The sequence below is a fragment of the Sciurus vulgaris genome, assembly GCF_902686455.1.
Source record: "Sciurus vulgaris genome assembly, chromosome: 2".
NCBI classification, from domain to species: Eukaryota; Metazoa; Chordata; class Mammalia; order Rodentia; family Sciuridae; genus Sciurus; species Sciurus vulgaris.
Window position 1 is genome coordinate 40,275,948 of NC_136462.1, and position 16,556 is coordinate 40,292,503.

The 16,556-nt window shown below is 37.6% G+C and overlaps 1 protein-coding gene across 1 annotated transcript in view; it reads left to right on the forward strand.

Annotated features, from left to right (window-relative positions):
- KCNH5 (potassium voltage-gated channel subfamily H member 5) overlaps positions 1–16,556 on the forward strand; it is a 700,940-nt gene that overhangs the window by 437,824 nt on the left and 246,560 nt on the right. Inside the window, exons 7-8 of the mRNA XM_079126274.1 lie at positions 6,729–6,844; positions 12,345–12,737. Coding sequence (XP_078982400.1) covers positions 6,729–6,844; positions 12,345–12,737 — 509 coding nt within the window. The remainder of the gene's footprint in view (positions 1–6,728; positions 6,845–12,344; positions 12,738–16,556) is intronic.

Below are 16,556 nucleotides of genomic sequence, written 5' to 3' on the forward strand. Positions count from 1 at the left end.
GTAAGTTATCATCCTATTGTATCTTTCTTTGAGCTAGCATGATGGGAAAGTGTGTTTTGAAATCTTGGCACAATAATATTTTTCCACTTTTCAAGCCAAATAAAGAAGACCATGGAACTCTTGGAAAGTAGCAGGTGAGACTTTAAGATAGCACCATAATATCAAATGATTTGGATCTAGAGCAAAAGCAGTAGACTTGCTTTTGACTTAGCCTGAGTACCAGAGTTCCTTTTCATGACCTTTATGGAATATTGAATTTCCTTTATTGTACATTTAGCTTTTTTTTTTTTTTTTTCATTTTCCTCCAAACAAAACTGAGGATGATACCTTTGAATTACAGCATAATGGAAAGTAGCAAACCCCACCAAAGGGGAAGGTATCAGCTTTGATGGAGTGGTTAATTTATGACAGGAACTTTATAATCATTATTGCTCATTCCTGCAATTTTGAAAATTAGTATTATTATCTCTGTTTTACTCTTAGAGAGACTGACATTCAGCATATGACTGATTTCAGATCCCATGTTCTCTCTGTTGTACTATACTGCCTCATCCTTTCCTTTGAAAACTTATGTTTGGGGTATAGCTGCCTTAATCTCCTGCTCTCTTTTCTTCCTATTATAACTAAACATAGGTTAGGAACACATTCAATCTTATAGAGTGGTAATGTTTGAATCAAAGAAATTAACTGATAATAATTCAAAGGGCAAATTATTCTTGTTATCTTTTGTTCCTGATATTGCAGTCTTGGAAATGTTGTTGAGCTAATCAGTCAATGGTATCTGATACATTATTTAAAATAACACCAAGGGAAAAATTACAGCCAAGAAATACATTCTGTTGATTATCCTTATGTGTTCTAAAATAGATGGCCCAAATCTCTGCCCATTTATACTGTACAGTATTTTCAAACAGACTCCAAAACTGCCAAGATAATTACAGTGTGAACTATCCTGTGCCAAATAGTTATGGCATCTTCTTGCCAATAATTGAGACAAAAATTCCTGTAGAATAAAAATAACTGCAAAAGTAGCAACCTTCTTATGAAAGCCAATGGTTTTCTTTAGAGAGGAGACAACAAATGAAATATGAGTAATTATACCATGTAGTCTCTTTGGCCAAGAGCATAATTGTTTACCTAAGCTTTTTTTCTTATAGATTAGAATCTTGTGTTGCAGTCTAGTAGATTGATTTAACTGCCTCTGTGACTTCCTTTTATTTTTAAGATTAGGCAGTCCATGACAAAGAGGTTAATTGCAACCCAATAGAGCTAAACTAATGTTTTATTAAGAAGGAGTTGGCATCCTGAGCTTTTAGGAGAACAAATGTTCTCATAATACCATGAACAACTTACAGAGCAAGTATTGGGCTCTTCATATTCTGCTGTCTGTTCATATTACCCCATATCGACCACATCTAAGTAACATCAGCAAACTGTGCTGAATAATCAGTCACACCAGTTAGGTTTATATAAAGGTGAGATCAGGAAATGTATCCCTGGGAAACATTAGAACTGCTGATACATCTTTTTTCTCTGACCTAGACAGTGTGGCTGCTCAACTTTTTCAAAGTTTGACTGTACATTGGGGGTGGTAAGAGATCAAATGAACTCACTTAGCTGCTAACGTAGTAATTCCGGATGTGTTCAAGAGCACAAAGCGATAGGCATAAGAAAATTCAGTGTGGCATTATTAATAATGGTGAAAATCTAGAAGCAACTGAAGTGTGCATGAATGGAACATATACATCATCAGGAAGGAGCAAATTCTTATTTCTCTGAGATAGAGGTGGAGGCAAGAACCAGCTGCCATTGCAGCTTGGTCTGGAGGTGGAAGGAAGAGAAGGGAAGTTGAAAGCAATTGTATTTCTTATGGCTTCTGTTTTATCTATCTATCTATCTATCTATCTATCTATCTATCTATCTATCTATCTATCTATCTATCTATCTATCATCTATCTAATCTATCTTATCTATCTTATCTATCTATCTATCTATCTATCTAATCTATCTATACCTACCTACCTACCTACCTACCTACCTACCTACTAGTGAAGTGTTTGGGTGTATGATGGAGTGAGGGGAGAAACATGGAATGGATGTCTTGAGAAAAATTGCTTATGTTTAGAACTGGGGGCTACAAGAAGGCCCTAACCAGAGATAGATTCTAGTGCTTTCATCACTTTAAATGTGAAACAAAGCGGTCCTTGGCTTTACATTGGTTCTCCATCTTCTAGAGCATCTTGATAGCAAACTCTTACATGATTTCTTGCTTTGACAATTACCTTTGGCTTTGATCTCTCCAGGAAGAATGAATCCTTTCCAAATCTCTCCTCCTTAATCTCCCAGTATGTGTGAGTCAGTTTTCCATTTGCCATTGCCTTTCTTTTTCTGCTAGTAGGACCTCAATTTTCCTTTTGCAGGCAAAACCCAGTTGTCAGAACTTCCAGCATTCCCCTCCCCACCCGCATCCTCCACTTCTACACTCCTGCTACCTTTCCCAATCCAAAGCTCTTCCTTAGGTTATAAATCATGCTAATACCTGCTAAAAGTTGAGCATATTTTCTTCTTTGTATTTTAATTTAACTACATAAAATGCAGATACATTGTTAATTCCTATTTAGCTTTTTTTATTCATTTCCTCATTCATTCATTCAACAAAAACCTATTTAATGCCCATTATGTGCCAGTCACCATTCTAGGTAACCAGGGATAGAAAGAATATGAAAAGTCATACTGTTTAGTAAGTTCTCTTTCCTTCTATGTTTAAGGTTAGTCTAAGGTGAGACCAACCTTCAATCAGGGTAAACTGATTGAAAATACTTTTAGAATGATGAATTCATATTGCATTTTTCTTGGGTTTCTTTCTATTATTATGCAATGGCAGGCCTATTTTTATCTTTGGAGAAAAAAATGCACCTGTTTTATTTTCATTGCTCCAAATTTTTTTCTTTAGGAAAATAAAATAAGGTAAAAAGAGAATATTCTTTGATCACATTACTTCTGATAATTACCTATTACCTATTACCTATTATTTTGATGAAGTTATACATGCACAGACATGTTTGAACAAGCTTTTGGGGGTGTTTAAATGAGGAACTACTGTTCTTTATTTAGAAATAGGCAATCAGAGAATGATAAAATTCCATTGATGTGTTTCTCCTTCTTCACACATGTACTTCCCTTATACTATGAAATGATATAACACATATCATTTAATAATTTGTATTATTCCTTCTATCATTGAATTTATTCCTTTAATGTCTTCTTTTATTTTCAGAAAAATTTTTTAGATAAACTTTGCTGTATGTGTGGAGTAGATATGGTTTTCTCTTTTAATCCAACTCAGATGGACAAAGGGGTACATTACCTATCTTAGAAATGTGAATCTTCAGATTGTCTTGGAAGGTTTTAGAAATCGTCTGTATAATATTCAAGTGATGTAAGATAGGGAAATCTTCATTGGGTAATTCTTTAATATGCTCGTGTCTAATGTAATCACTGCCATCTGAGGATATGCTTGCCACTTTTAGCCAACATAGCAAAACCAAACCCCTATGATAATACAGCAAAATGATGTTTATTCTTAAATCTGATTTTAATGTTACAAAAATCTAATTAATTTTAAAAATTTAATTAATCAATTATTTTTTAAATTACTTGTTGATGCCCTCTTTTATGGTAGGCTCTGTATCCAGTGCTGAGTATGGAGAGCTGAGCAGTAGTTTAGTGAAAGGGACTGTGTTAATCAACACCTGCACCAGTGTTCTTAGTGGTCTGGTAGGTAAAGTACGGCATGAATGTGAGACCAGAGATGACACCAGCGATGAGAATCAGATTCTAGGTCCCTGTTCCCCTGGTGTTGAAGATTGAAACCTAGAAACACCAAGGCAAGTGTAGAAAAGTAGTTTATTTAAAGGATAGAACAGAGGCAGACTTCCCCTGAGGGAGAAGGGGAGCCAGAGCTGGTATCTGAGAAGTGGGGGTGTCCTCCCCCTTTTATATATTTTAGGTTGCTTTTCTTTTCATGCCCTCGCCTCCTCTTATCTTGCCACTGTGACCAGTGACCAAAACCCAGAGAGAAGCTGCCCAGAAAGGCAGGAAGGGAGTAACCCAGGGGAACTCATTAACAGCTCCTTGTGGGGAGGAACAGTTCCCTGGAGGCAGGTGACCTTGGCAACAGGTTGGAGGAGGGGGAAGTGCTTTGGAGGTATTAGCATTTTATTTCCTTTGAATCAGCTCCCATCTTCCTGACCCAATCATTCGTTATCTATGCTGACTGTGTGTTTGCTCTGGCCTCAAATATACAGAGGAAGGCACTTCTCACTCATGGATGGATTGAAGAAGCTTCCAGAAAGAAGTAATCCTTTAATTGATCTGAAGGGACCAGTAAGGATTAGCTAAACAGATGGGGAAGGAAAAAGACATTCTGGGCAGGTAGACTGGTTATAACATGTAAAAACATGGAAACATGGGACATGATAGCAGTGTATACAAAGAATTTCTAGTAGATTTAATTTTATTTTGAATCTACTTTCACTTATTATGCTATTGTTTTAACAAGGCTGGAATATAATATGAGAAAGTGTCAGGAGACGGACATAGTGCAAATCTTTGGGATCAGAAACTAAATGGTCTATATAGCAAGGATATTCAGTGTTATCCTAGGAGCCTCAGATGGCTGTTGAAGGGTTGAAACAGGAGAGGTGAATGGTCACGTTAGTGCTTTAGAAAGGACTTTGTCAGCAATATGGATGTGGTCCTGAGGATGCTACCACCTAATTCAGGTAAAAGATGAAACCTTGTGTGACATAATAAGGATGGAGGGAATAGATTCAATCTGAGAGATATTCATGGACAAATTATAATCTATAGGCTGAGAAGTGATTGGGTGTATGTGCTTGTGCGTGCGTGTACGCACGTGTGTGGGTAGCAAAGAGTGAAAAGAGGATGGTGAATTTCAAGATTCTGATTTGTGCAGTTTGAAATATAATGAGGCATTTGATCAAGATCAGGAATGCATGAACAATGCAGCATTGGGGATGGGGGAGAAGATGGTGATGAGATGAATTTTGGACATGTTGAACATTCGACGTCTGTAGAGCATCTTAGTAAAAGGTGGCCAATGGCAAATAGACACATAGGTCTGATACAGAAAAGAAAAGTCTAGGCTGGTGATAGAGATTACATTTTTTTTTTTTAAATATGGGCACTGAGTTTTTACAGAGCTGGTGCTATCTCTGATCCCTTTGTGTCTCTACAGGGTGAACCTTAGGGCTGTATGTAATTCCCAGAACTTAACATTTTTGATTCTAGTCACTAGGATGAGGTCCATCAGTGAAGAAGAAAGAAGGACCTTCCATTGCTGATGGTGGTTTGCTTCTTTCCTAATCTAATTATTAAATACACAGAGGAGCTGGATTGGTGGGAGCAATTCAAAGTGGAAATGAAATCAGAATTAGCCTGAAGGATAGCAGTAATGTATAATGTGACCTTAGGTTGGTGCAAGCCCAGATTTCTTCATTAACCTTTTATCACATCATCTGAAATTTCATAATACCTTTAAAATCTTTCCTTTGGACCAGTAGAAGTTTTTCATTTTTAAGTTGTTTGGCAAATGTCCCATCAATAGGTAATACCATAGAAGTTATCTAATAGTTTTAATGAAATCTTTAATAGATGAGAGCTTTTGAGATACCAGAAAGGATAGTTGAGGTAGGTTCAGAATATAGTTGGTTTTATTCTGTTTGTTTGCATCTCATTGACATTCCTTGAAATTAATGATTTTAATAATGGCGATTTGAGGCCCCAGAAGAAATTTCTTTCCCATTAAATTCACATTCCTTTCTCCCAGAAGCTGCTGCTCTTTCAGAAAACATTATTAGAATTCTACATATTTCAAACATAATTTTTAGATATCACTGCAGTTCTTAAGAGAAAAATAACATTTTGCTGTTATAAGGACAATGGAAGTATGCAATATGAAGCAGAATATGTGAGATTTGTTAATATTGGTCTTTTTCCTTTTACCTGTGTATATGTGCACACACATATACTGTAGGACTATTTTTATTAGGGTACTACTAGCTGTTATAAGAGAGCAATAATAGTGTATTATTGCAAATAAAAAAATATTGATTTGACACAAAAGAAGTATTTGTATCAGTCCAAGCCAAGTGATCCTGGCTGGCATATGGCATTCTTCCATGCAGTGATTCAATGATTTTGCCATCCCCTAGGGCCTTGTCATTTGCATGAAGCTGGCATAAGGAGGAGACTGTGTGCACTTGCTTCTTAAGTTGCACCATGGATATGACACACGTCACTTCTGCTTACATTCCACTGGTGAAAATTTGGAATATGGACCTAGTTCCTGGCTGCAAGGAGTACTGGGAGATGCTGAAAAGTGGAAATAGGCAGTGATTTTCCAGCAACAAATCCATAACAATGAAAGTGGGAGCACGGAATTTTGTGAACAGCTATCTGCCTTGGATGTGTGATAGACATGGGCAAAACACAGAAGTCATACTCGAAAGTTGCTCATTACTTTGTAGGCACACTTCAGATATAAATTGAGTGGCGTCTGTGTCAAAATAAAATGCTTTAAGTTGATATTTTTCATTTGTCCCGGTGTTAGATGGTTGTGAGATCCTTTGAATGTTACCAAGAGCGTTGGATTCGTTATTCATTATGTATGAAAAACTGACACTTTTTTCCCCTTATGTTTTAAGGTTGGACAAAATTTGCCCGATTGACACGGGCTTTGACAAATAGCCGAAGTGTTTTGCAGCAGCTTACGCCAATGAATAAAACAGAGGTGGTCCACAAGCATTCAAGATTAGCTGAAGTAAGTGTGAGACGGACTTGGCTTCCCAAGATGGTAGTGCTGGTACCTTGTCTTGTCTTCCCCCATGTGACACAGTAGAACTATTTCTGGTTATTATATTACAAATGCTTATCTGGTGATTAATTTTTCCCTTGTACAAGTGTAGAAATCCCCAATATTTCTTTTTGTTCTCTTCAGTTTTGAAATGGGAATGTACTTCAGCACCTCTCAGTGATTGGTGCCTGTGGAGTGTGAGGTTTCTTTTGAGCAAATGGGATAAGGGATTCCTTTATCCCACCAATGACATCAAATGCTGATTAAAGGTTTGCTCTGGATGTGGCTCTCCGAAAAGGATGTAAAAATAAAGAAGATGTGGGTCCAGTCATCAAAGAGTGAAAGAGGTAGTAGAGAAGATTGATAACAATGTAGAAAAGCCTGTTACGGGGTATAGTGGGGGTGCATGGGTAGCATTGACCCAGGTTTGGAACTCTAGGGGAGGCTACCTGAATGAGCTGATACCTGGACTGAGTGAATATTGAAGGAAAAAGTGTATGTACTAGGCAAGTAGAGAAGGGTTGTCAGCATGAGCCAAGGAAGTACAAGGGCTTTGAGTATGACTTCAGGGGTCGAATTCAGCTCGGGAAGGGAGGGTTAGGGTGGCATACGGTGAGATGATGATCGTTGGTGTCTCATGCCAGGAAAATGACATGATCCCATTTGCGACTCAGAAAAATTTCTCAAAGGGAGATTGGTCCCAACGGTTTACTTTTGTAATCCCATGTTTTTATTGTATTAATTTAACAACATTCTAAGAAGTATCATTCACAGCTTTGACCAGATTGCCTAAGGAATCCAAGATTTGAAAATGTTTAGGATCCCTTGCTTGACCTAGTGGTTCTGTGGAGAAAGAGTAGGTAGGGAAAGCAGTTCTAGTAGTAAATTAACTAGGATAACCATGGCCCTAAGCAAGGTAGTGGTAGCAGAAGTGGGCAGATTGCAGATGAAACATGGAGTCAACACGTTCTTTTTCTTTTGGTCCTGGGGACTGAACCCAGGGTCCCATGCTTGGTAGGCAAGCACTCTGCCACTAAGCTACATTCCCAGCCTGACATATTTGTAGATAGAATAGAACTGAGTGTGAAACAAGGGCATGAGTCAAGGACAACTGTGTGGAGTATAGTTTTGGATGGATTAAGTGTGAAGTTCCCGTTGGAAATCCAAGTGGAGATGCCTAAAGGGCAGTGGAATTTGTGGGTCTGGCAGTCTGGAGGGATATTTGGGTTTGAGTTGTAGACCTTTCGGTCATCCTCATAGAAATGGATTTAAAGTCATAGGACAGTGTTACCCTGAGAGAGTGTGTGAAGACCAGAGAGAAGAGGGATGAGGGTGGGAGTCCCAGGCAGCTAACAGCTTTCTTGTCACGTGTCTCCTGTAATTATCACTTATTTTACTGGCATGAAAGATGCCAAGATGATAATTGCTGTACCTAAGCTATGCTGAGCACATAGCAGGCACTCAAAAAATATTCTAAGGTAACTTACCATAGAGTACAAAGATAACGGTAAATGCACGCTTATCAGTTTATTCTGCCAGAGAAACTGAGCTGAAGCACTCTAGGACAACTCTCCTTTCTAGTTGTTAATATGAAATCTGGTTTGCAGAGAGTTAGGAAGTAAAATATGTTCCCTGAATTTAGAGCGCTGTGCAGTTTTTGTTAGCCCATAGCTAACCAAGAGACTCATTATAGTTTTCTGCTCTAAATAACATTGTTAGCTTGGGGTAAGTTTAGTACTTTGAGGTAAAGACAAGTTTTTTAAAATTAAAGTAAGTCATAACATAACTAAATGTTAACTAATATCCATAATATTTAAAAAGATGATATGCAGTTAGTACAAGATTTAAAACAATTATATACAACTTCCTTTTTAATAGTGCCTGTTCTCAAGTACCGCTTGGTTTTGAAGCTATATCCTCTTCTGCCTTGTACATTTGTTTTTTTCTAGAAATTAGACTGAGGAGGAGGAGGAGTGTGTTTGACTGTTCAATGTCATGGTCATGATTGCTTCCAGGTCTTTTTTTTAATGATTACAATTTTATTATAAAGGACATACACAGAGGCCAGGGAGAATCTTAAATACAGAGCTTGCATGCCTTCTTATAGGGAAAGGTGTCACTTTCTTGGCACATCAATGTGTTCACCAACTAAGAAGATGCACTGAACTTTTATATCCAGAGATTTTATTGGAGCTTCATTGCACAGGCACACTTAATAGGTCATTGACCATGTGATTGAACTCAATCTCCAGCCCGCTTCCTCTCCCAGGAAGTTGGTCTGAGCTCAAGTCCCAACTCTACACTTTATTCAAAGATTTTATTTTCTCTGTTACACAGCAAGACAAGAACAGGTGATAGGGGATTATTTTAAAGAAACTACCTTGAATGGAAAGTTCATTTCCCTTGAGATCTCATCTTTTTTTTTTTTTTTTTTTTTACTTTTGAGAAACTTTGATTCCTGTTTCTTCCAATCTGATTTTGTTTTGTTTTGTTTTGTCTTTTGATTATTAGTACTTTCAGTTGGTCATCTCTAATTCATAAACCTAATTCTGTTACAAAATTACTTTTTGTCAGGTTTTAAGCTTATGTTTGGAGAACACACAGAAATAACCAGGTTTTCAATAGTAATTTTTAGTCTGTGGTCCACCACATGTGCTCCTAGAGTTCCCAAACCGGACCCTGAAGAAACACCAACGAAGCACAAGAAAGCTGCTTTTCCAATTAGACTCCAAGACTCATATCGTCAAGTGTCTGGTTTTGCTCTGGAATTTCAGGCTTTTTTTTCCATTTCCCAAGACAAGTAAATCTGATCTCAATTCCACCTGATCTCTGAAGTTAGGAGTTTCAGAGGTTCCAGACTCTATGTAAGCAGTTAATTTCCCACATGCATGACGTCCTGCTGACTTCCTTCCCCTGCTTCACATGTGTGCTGCCTGGGCTGAATGGCACCTCACCCCTGCCTTGGTAGAGCCTGACTCCCAAAAGTCAGCACTCCCAGAGCCTCCGAGAGGAAGAATGTGTGTGTGTTGGTATAGAAATACGTCAGGAAATGTGTTTTCATCCTCCTTCCACCTAGGGCTCACTGCTTCTGAAAGTGCCAATGAAATAACGAAGAGGAAGAGTTGTTACTCACTGCTCTGTGGCTGAGGCTGGTAACACAGCTGAGATTAAAGCAGTGATTTGCACATGAGGACAATCAAAGCCAAATACTTGTGTACCTTTTTGTTGTCCTCCTCCTCCTCCATCTCCTGAGCCCCCTCCTCCTCCTGTTAGTCCTCCCCATCCTTCTTTCCCTGTTAACATTTGGGGAGCACTTCACATGTGCTAGTCACTGTCTGAAGGACTGAGTAAGGAATGTCTAAAGAGACAGAAGATTTTACCTTGAGCTGAACCTTGTCCTTACCCGAAGGTTTGGGAAAATACAGATTTTCAGAAAACCTACACAAGACCAAACTGGAACATTCTTTGGGGTGGGGTCTGGGTGTGCACCCATGCTATACTTCCTGAAACATCCTCACATGATTCTGGTGTGTAGCCAGACTTAAGACACACTGGACAGGGGATGATCCCCTTCTTTCTCCACAGGAGAGGGTTTACCTGCTCCAGGCACTTACTTATTCATCAACACAGTAGGAATAGCGTTGAGGGCCCATAACACTTTTGGAACTCACAAAATGCTTTAGTTTCTATTAACAACAGAAGGAAAAATGAACATTTAAGTAAAAAGGTGAATATATGATGTTAGTGTAAACCACTGTAGTTATAAAATATAATTTTTATTTATTTCTTAATGGGAGGATAGGATCCAACAAGGCAAGAAGGTTGAGGTCCCAAGGAGATGGTAATGTCCTGTGGTGCTGAGTTTGTTCTTATTTCTCAACTCTGATTTCTTTGTGCTCAGACTATAGTCTGTGTAGCTACAGATGGTAAAATATTAATGTTGACTATGAAGGAAATTTCCATGTTTCACACAATGAAATTGGAGCTGATGGATCAGTGTTTGAAGGGTGAAGGAGAGGCCATGATTAGGTATGATTCTTTATATATAATAGTCCATCCCAACGTGAGGCTTACATTTTTGGGAGGGTCATTTGCTGCTGTGTAATTTAAGATCTTATGGGAAAAATAGGCCTGGGGCACTGAAAATGTAGGTAAAAACATAAACCATCCTTAAAAATAGTTCTCTAATCTCCCAAAATAATAATTATTATGCACAACAGAAGAGAATGCCACTGGTGTTTTTCATATTGAAAATAGCAAAATGGATGTTATACAGTTTTCAGTTATGTAAGTTCTATGTACAAGAGAAAGTAGGGCACTCTCCCAAGTTTCAAAAGATGCCCGTGCATTTGTTTTGCTTCGTGGCATATAACCCATAGAGTTACATGCTAATGAGTATTTTTGTTTATATCTATTCCTATATTTAAATTTTAATGCATTTATCATTTTATGCTTTGAACTTTTGGACTCAATACCTCTTGGTTTTCATTAGTTCTAGAGATACTGAATAATTGGTTGCATAAGATGGACAAAGTCTGTTGGAAATATTTAACAAATTCCCTCTTTTCAAACTCTTAACACATACACTGTCCTTAGCTTTATTGATGGCATGAAGCAAAGGTTTTTAATCAACTCTTTTTTGCAATTTCTATATTCCAGGTTCAAGAAAGTAATGCTAAGTCCTATATTTGTTAGCTTTGGCCAGGGGTACCCAAACCTGTAATCTTGCTCTGTTATCTGCTTTTTCTCTTTGTCTCCTTCTTTAATCAGACTCACATAACCTTGCACTGAAATTTTTCCATTTGTTAAAGAGGCATGAAGGAGCCTCTTTAGTATTATTATTTTTTTCCCTAAAGAGAACTTGCATCTGACTATAGAGACAATACTTTTCAAGTGCTGGTTTAAGGGAGAAAAAGGGGGGCGGGGAAACCAGGGTATAACACAACCTGTTAATACCACCTTGCTAGTCATCAGGGCCCTTGCTGAGTGTCACTCAACAGCAAGATTGCCAGCAGTGCCTGGGGTTCGCTGAGGCCATCAGAACTGAACATGTGTTTCCTCGGGTGCTAAGTATGTGTGGAGAATGGATAATAGTGAGTCACACAAATAGCTATCAGACAGTCACTGAGAGCCACCCAGTTCCAGGCTGGCTTGCAGAATGGGTGTCCAGGCAACTCTCTCAGGAGTGTAATCCAGCAGTCTTGGGGACCAGTCTTGGCTATTGGAGAGCAAGTCAGATGGAACAGTAGACAAATCCACTTTTGTAGAGAGGTTGGACTTGGAGTGACTTCCATTGAACAAACTTTAGGACAACTCAGAAGAGAGAGATGAAACTATGGAGCATGACTATCCTTAAAACCCAGAGTGGTGACAAACAGGTGGTGATTTGATTGTCAGTATGCTTGAATTCAATACGCACTATGTGGGGACATCCGGTTAATTCACATATACATTTTTTCTCTTTTAGGTCCTTCAGCTGGGATCAGATATCCTTCCTCAGTATAAACAAGAAGCGCCAAAGACACCACCACACATTATTTTACACTATTGTGCTTTTAAAACTACTTGGGACTGGGTGATTTTAATTCTTACCTTCTACACCGCCATTATGGTTCCTTACAACGTTTCTTTCAAAACGAAGCAGAACAACATAGCCTGGCTGGTGCTGGACAGTGTGGTGGACGTTATTTTTCTGGTTGATATCGTATTAAATTTTCACACAACTTTTGTGGGGCCTGGTGGTGAGGTCATTTCTGACCCTAAGCTCATAAGGATGAACTATCTGAAAACTTGGTTTGTGATCGACCTGCTGTCTTGTTTACCTTATGACATCATCAATGCCTTTGAAAATGTGGATGAGGTAAGTGTTTTAGTTTTGTTTATTTAGTGCACCATATGTTTTGAAAAAATCAGGATAAAAGAATTCCACTGATAATACAAACATCTTTTTAGCCTCCCACTTTCAATCTTCATCCTGTAAGCTATGTTACTATAAGTTAAATGTGATTACCTTGCTCTAAGTTACACTTGATTTTCATCCACGGTGGCTATGTATGGAGCTGGTTGGAGGAGGTAGGAGAAAAGTAAAATGGCAGCATTTGGAGTTGAATATAGTTTACAAACCAGACAATGGGTTAAAAGATGATGTATATGGGCTGGGAATGTGATTTAATGGTTAAGCCCCCCTGAGTTCAATACCTGGTACAAAAACAAACAAACAAACAAATGATAGATGTGTTTTTTTTTTTTTAATTGCAGCATTTTAAAACTCTGTACATCCATAGATTTTACTGACTTATACCCTCCAGATACATATGGTGTCAGTACTGGATTTAACATGGAGATGAAGAAACTTTCATGGAAGAGCAGTTCTTGAATTTTTGCCATTTTGGTTTCTGCTTTTGCTTTAAGTTTTGTCTGAATACATTTGTGGGTAGCAACTTATTGGATGACTTCTGATGTTTGGTCTAATTCAAGGGTCTGCTCTATTAGTGCAACAAGAAGTACTTAAAATATACAGTATCTTAAAAATACTACTTCATTTATAGGTTCTTAACCTTTAACTTAAGAGTGGGTGTTTTATCCATATATTGTGAACATTTTTCATGTTAACAAATCTGTATTGTGAAAAGTTGAGACTGGAAGATGCTAAGTTTGAGCTCAGACTGGGCAGCATGGCAAAACTCTGTCTCAAAAAAAAAAAAAATCCTTATCTAGAATCTCTCAGAATTTCAATGAATAAAAATCCCACAATTTATTTTAAAACAGAGTGGGTTATTTATAAGTCAGTACACCAAGCTATTAGGATTCAATGAATAATCTCAATATAGAATATAATCTCAATATGAACTATGGGTCAGTACAGAATATCTTTATTATTAAAATGCTTCCATAATAATAACCTTACTAAATTAATTTTACTGAAGATTTTGCCATGTTCACGTTAGAAAAAATTTCTGCTACATTGTCATCATTGCTGATGTGTATTGGGAGCCAGATCAAAACTTTTCTTTGGTGACTTTTTCCATAAAACTTCTACATTCAGTCAACTCTAATGATATTAAAATTGTTTTCTTCAAGAGTTGAATATAGACATTATATTCTGATACCATAGACATAATTGTTAGTTTAAAAATTATGGGAAAAGGAATCACAATAATTCATTAGATTCTGTCTATATCCAGATTTTAAAGGTATGTTTGTTTCTTTTAAATTTACCCTCTGGAAAGGGTACAAATTTTAAATATTTAAAATTTAAAATATTAGCTTGGCATAGCAAGCAAATTTGTCAATACCCATTTAGTTTTACCTGCATGTTTGTCAGATTCTTTGCTCACACTATATTCAGTGCATTCTTGGCTGTTTTTCTGCTTTAGATTCTGTAGATGGGCTCATTAGTATCCATTAGCATGCAGGTTCCTCATTCTAGTAGCCTTCCTGCATCATTCCTAAGCAGCCCTGATTAATACCTTCATCATTATTTCATCTTCACTCACGTACATATGTGCAGTTAATATAGTTAACATAATTTTGCTTTGTTGTTCAAGAGCACTGTAACAGTTAGTGGATGATCTGGGGTTCTTAGATTTTTCTAGGGCATATTTTGTCATAAGACTTTGGGATGGTTACCCTTTCTCAGTTTCCGTATTGGGAAAAGGAAAACCAATGTCTGTCTTAGATCACAAGTTGGTTATAAGAAGTAAATTGGAAAAGAGACATTAATGAATTATAGATTTCTGCCAGTCTGGTGGGATATTATTATCTTAGTTGCAATAATTTCATTTGTGTAACTGATTTACAAATTCTGTGATGGATAAAGAATGCATCTTCTGTCTCGTTGGTATGCCTTCATTGCATTGTGCACATCCTGGAGACTCACTGACATGAAGCAATTGAATGTTAGCAAGGTTTTAGTAAATTGTACAATGTCACAAAAATAAAATGGAGCTTAAGCATAATGAACTGCACTAGTGGTGACTTGGGAGTAAGAGAGCATAGAAGTCTGAAAATTGCAATTTAATGCTTTAAGATGATGGTGTGCAGAATGGCTGAGAGGACCTAATAATATTCTTTATTTTCAAGACCATCAGCATGCTCTCTGAAGGTAATTTAATTTTCTGGGAATTCATGAACTGGCTATGTGATTTTTTTAAAAAGTAAACCATGAGGCAGGAAAGGCAGAGTCCATTATAGAAGGCCTACTGTCTGAAAAGAAGGAATACAAGTTTCCTAGAAAGAATAAACAGAGGGAAAAGATGCTCCCACTAAGAATCAAATAGAACTGAGCTCTGTGTGCATTTGTGTGGACTTTGGGAGGTATAGGGAGCTTGATTCCTGGGAGCTTAGGGGTAGCTGAGTCACAGAACTTGAGAGAAAGATGGGTCAGCAGCAGAGAACACATTGGTCAGCATAGAGGCTGTAGGAAACATGACACACAGGGAATTCAGATGATGAGAAGTGCTGTTACTACCTGGTAAACATGATAAACTAGGTCAGAACAAAATGAAATCAGGAAAAAGATCCCTTGTGTGTTGATCCAGCAGGAAAAACAAATGAATCAGAAATTTCTGAGTGGAAGCATATAGATATTTGATTTTTGAAAAGTTTTTAGAAAGAAATTTCTGAATTATCATTTTTTTCATGAATTATGCTTGTCAAGCTGCCATGTGCATATTTCACTTTATATATTTACATTAATAATTTCATCTCTAGTCATCAAACAAGAATTAGAAGTCAGAAAGGCTAATCATGCTTGTAGATTTTAGTGACTCTTGTCAGCCTAGAATCTCTTTGTCCTTTTTGCTTCTCAGACCATTTACTGAAAATAGGTTAGAAATCATTATTTAATACCATTGGGTTGTCATTACTTTTCAAATCGAAATCTATAGATGATTTTGAATAATGCTTGAATGGCATAGGTAGGAATTACATAATTTTTCTGTAACAAAATGCCATAGGCTGGGTCGTGCATAAAAAACAGAAATTCATTTCTTACAGTCTGAAGGCTGGAGGTACAAGATCAGGGTACTGGTATTTGGTGTCTGGTGGGGGCCTTCCCATAGAGTTCTCATGTAACAGGGTGAGAGAGTGAACATTTTTATAGTGACATTAATCCATTTGTGAGGTTGGAGCTCTCATGACCCAAACACCTCCATCAGGTCCCGTTTCCTGACCCTATAGCATTGGGGATTGTGTCATCATGAGACTTGTCGGGGACAAACACATTCAAACTAGAGCACTGCCCAGTCCTCCTTGGAATCGGTTGATTTCTCTTTTTACTGTTTTCTAGACGATGGAACCAAGTCAACATTCAGTCCTACACAATCTTCTTTAACTCTATGAAGAGCATGAAGCATTCAAAAACAGACTTTAAGAGCAGTTTTAGGTTGACAGCAAAATCGAGGGGAAGATACAGGGATTTCCCATATGCCCCAACCCCCTTAATGTACAGATTAACCTGTTATCAAAATCCCACACCAGAATGGTACACTTGTTACAATGGATAACCTATGTGGATACATCATCATCATCCAAAGGTGGTGGTTCACTCTTTGTTTTGTACGTGTGCTGAATTTTGACAATGTATGAAGACAGGTATTCCCTATTCGATTATCAGGTTATAATTTCACTACCCTATAATTTCACTACTGCTTATTCATCAATACTTCCCTGCTACCAC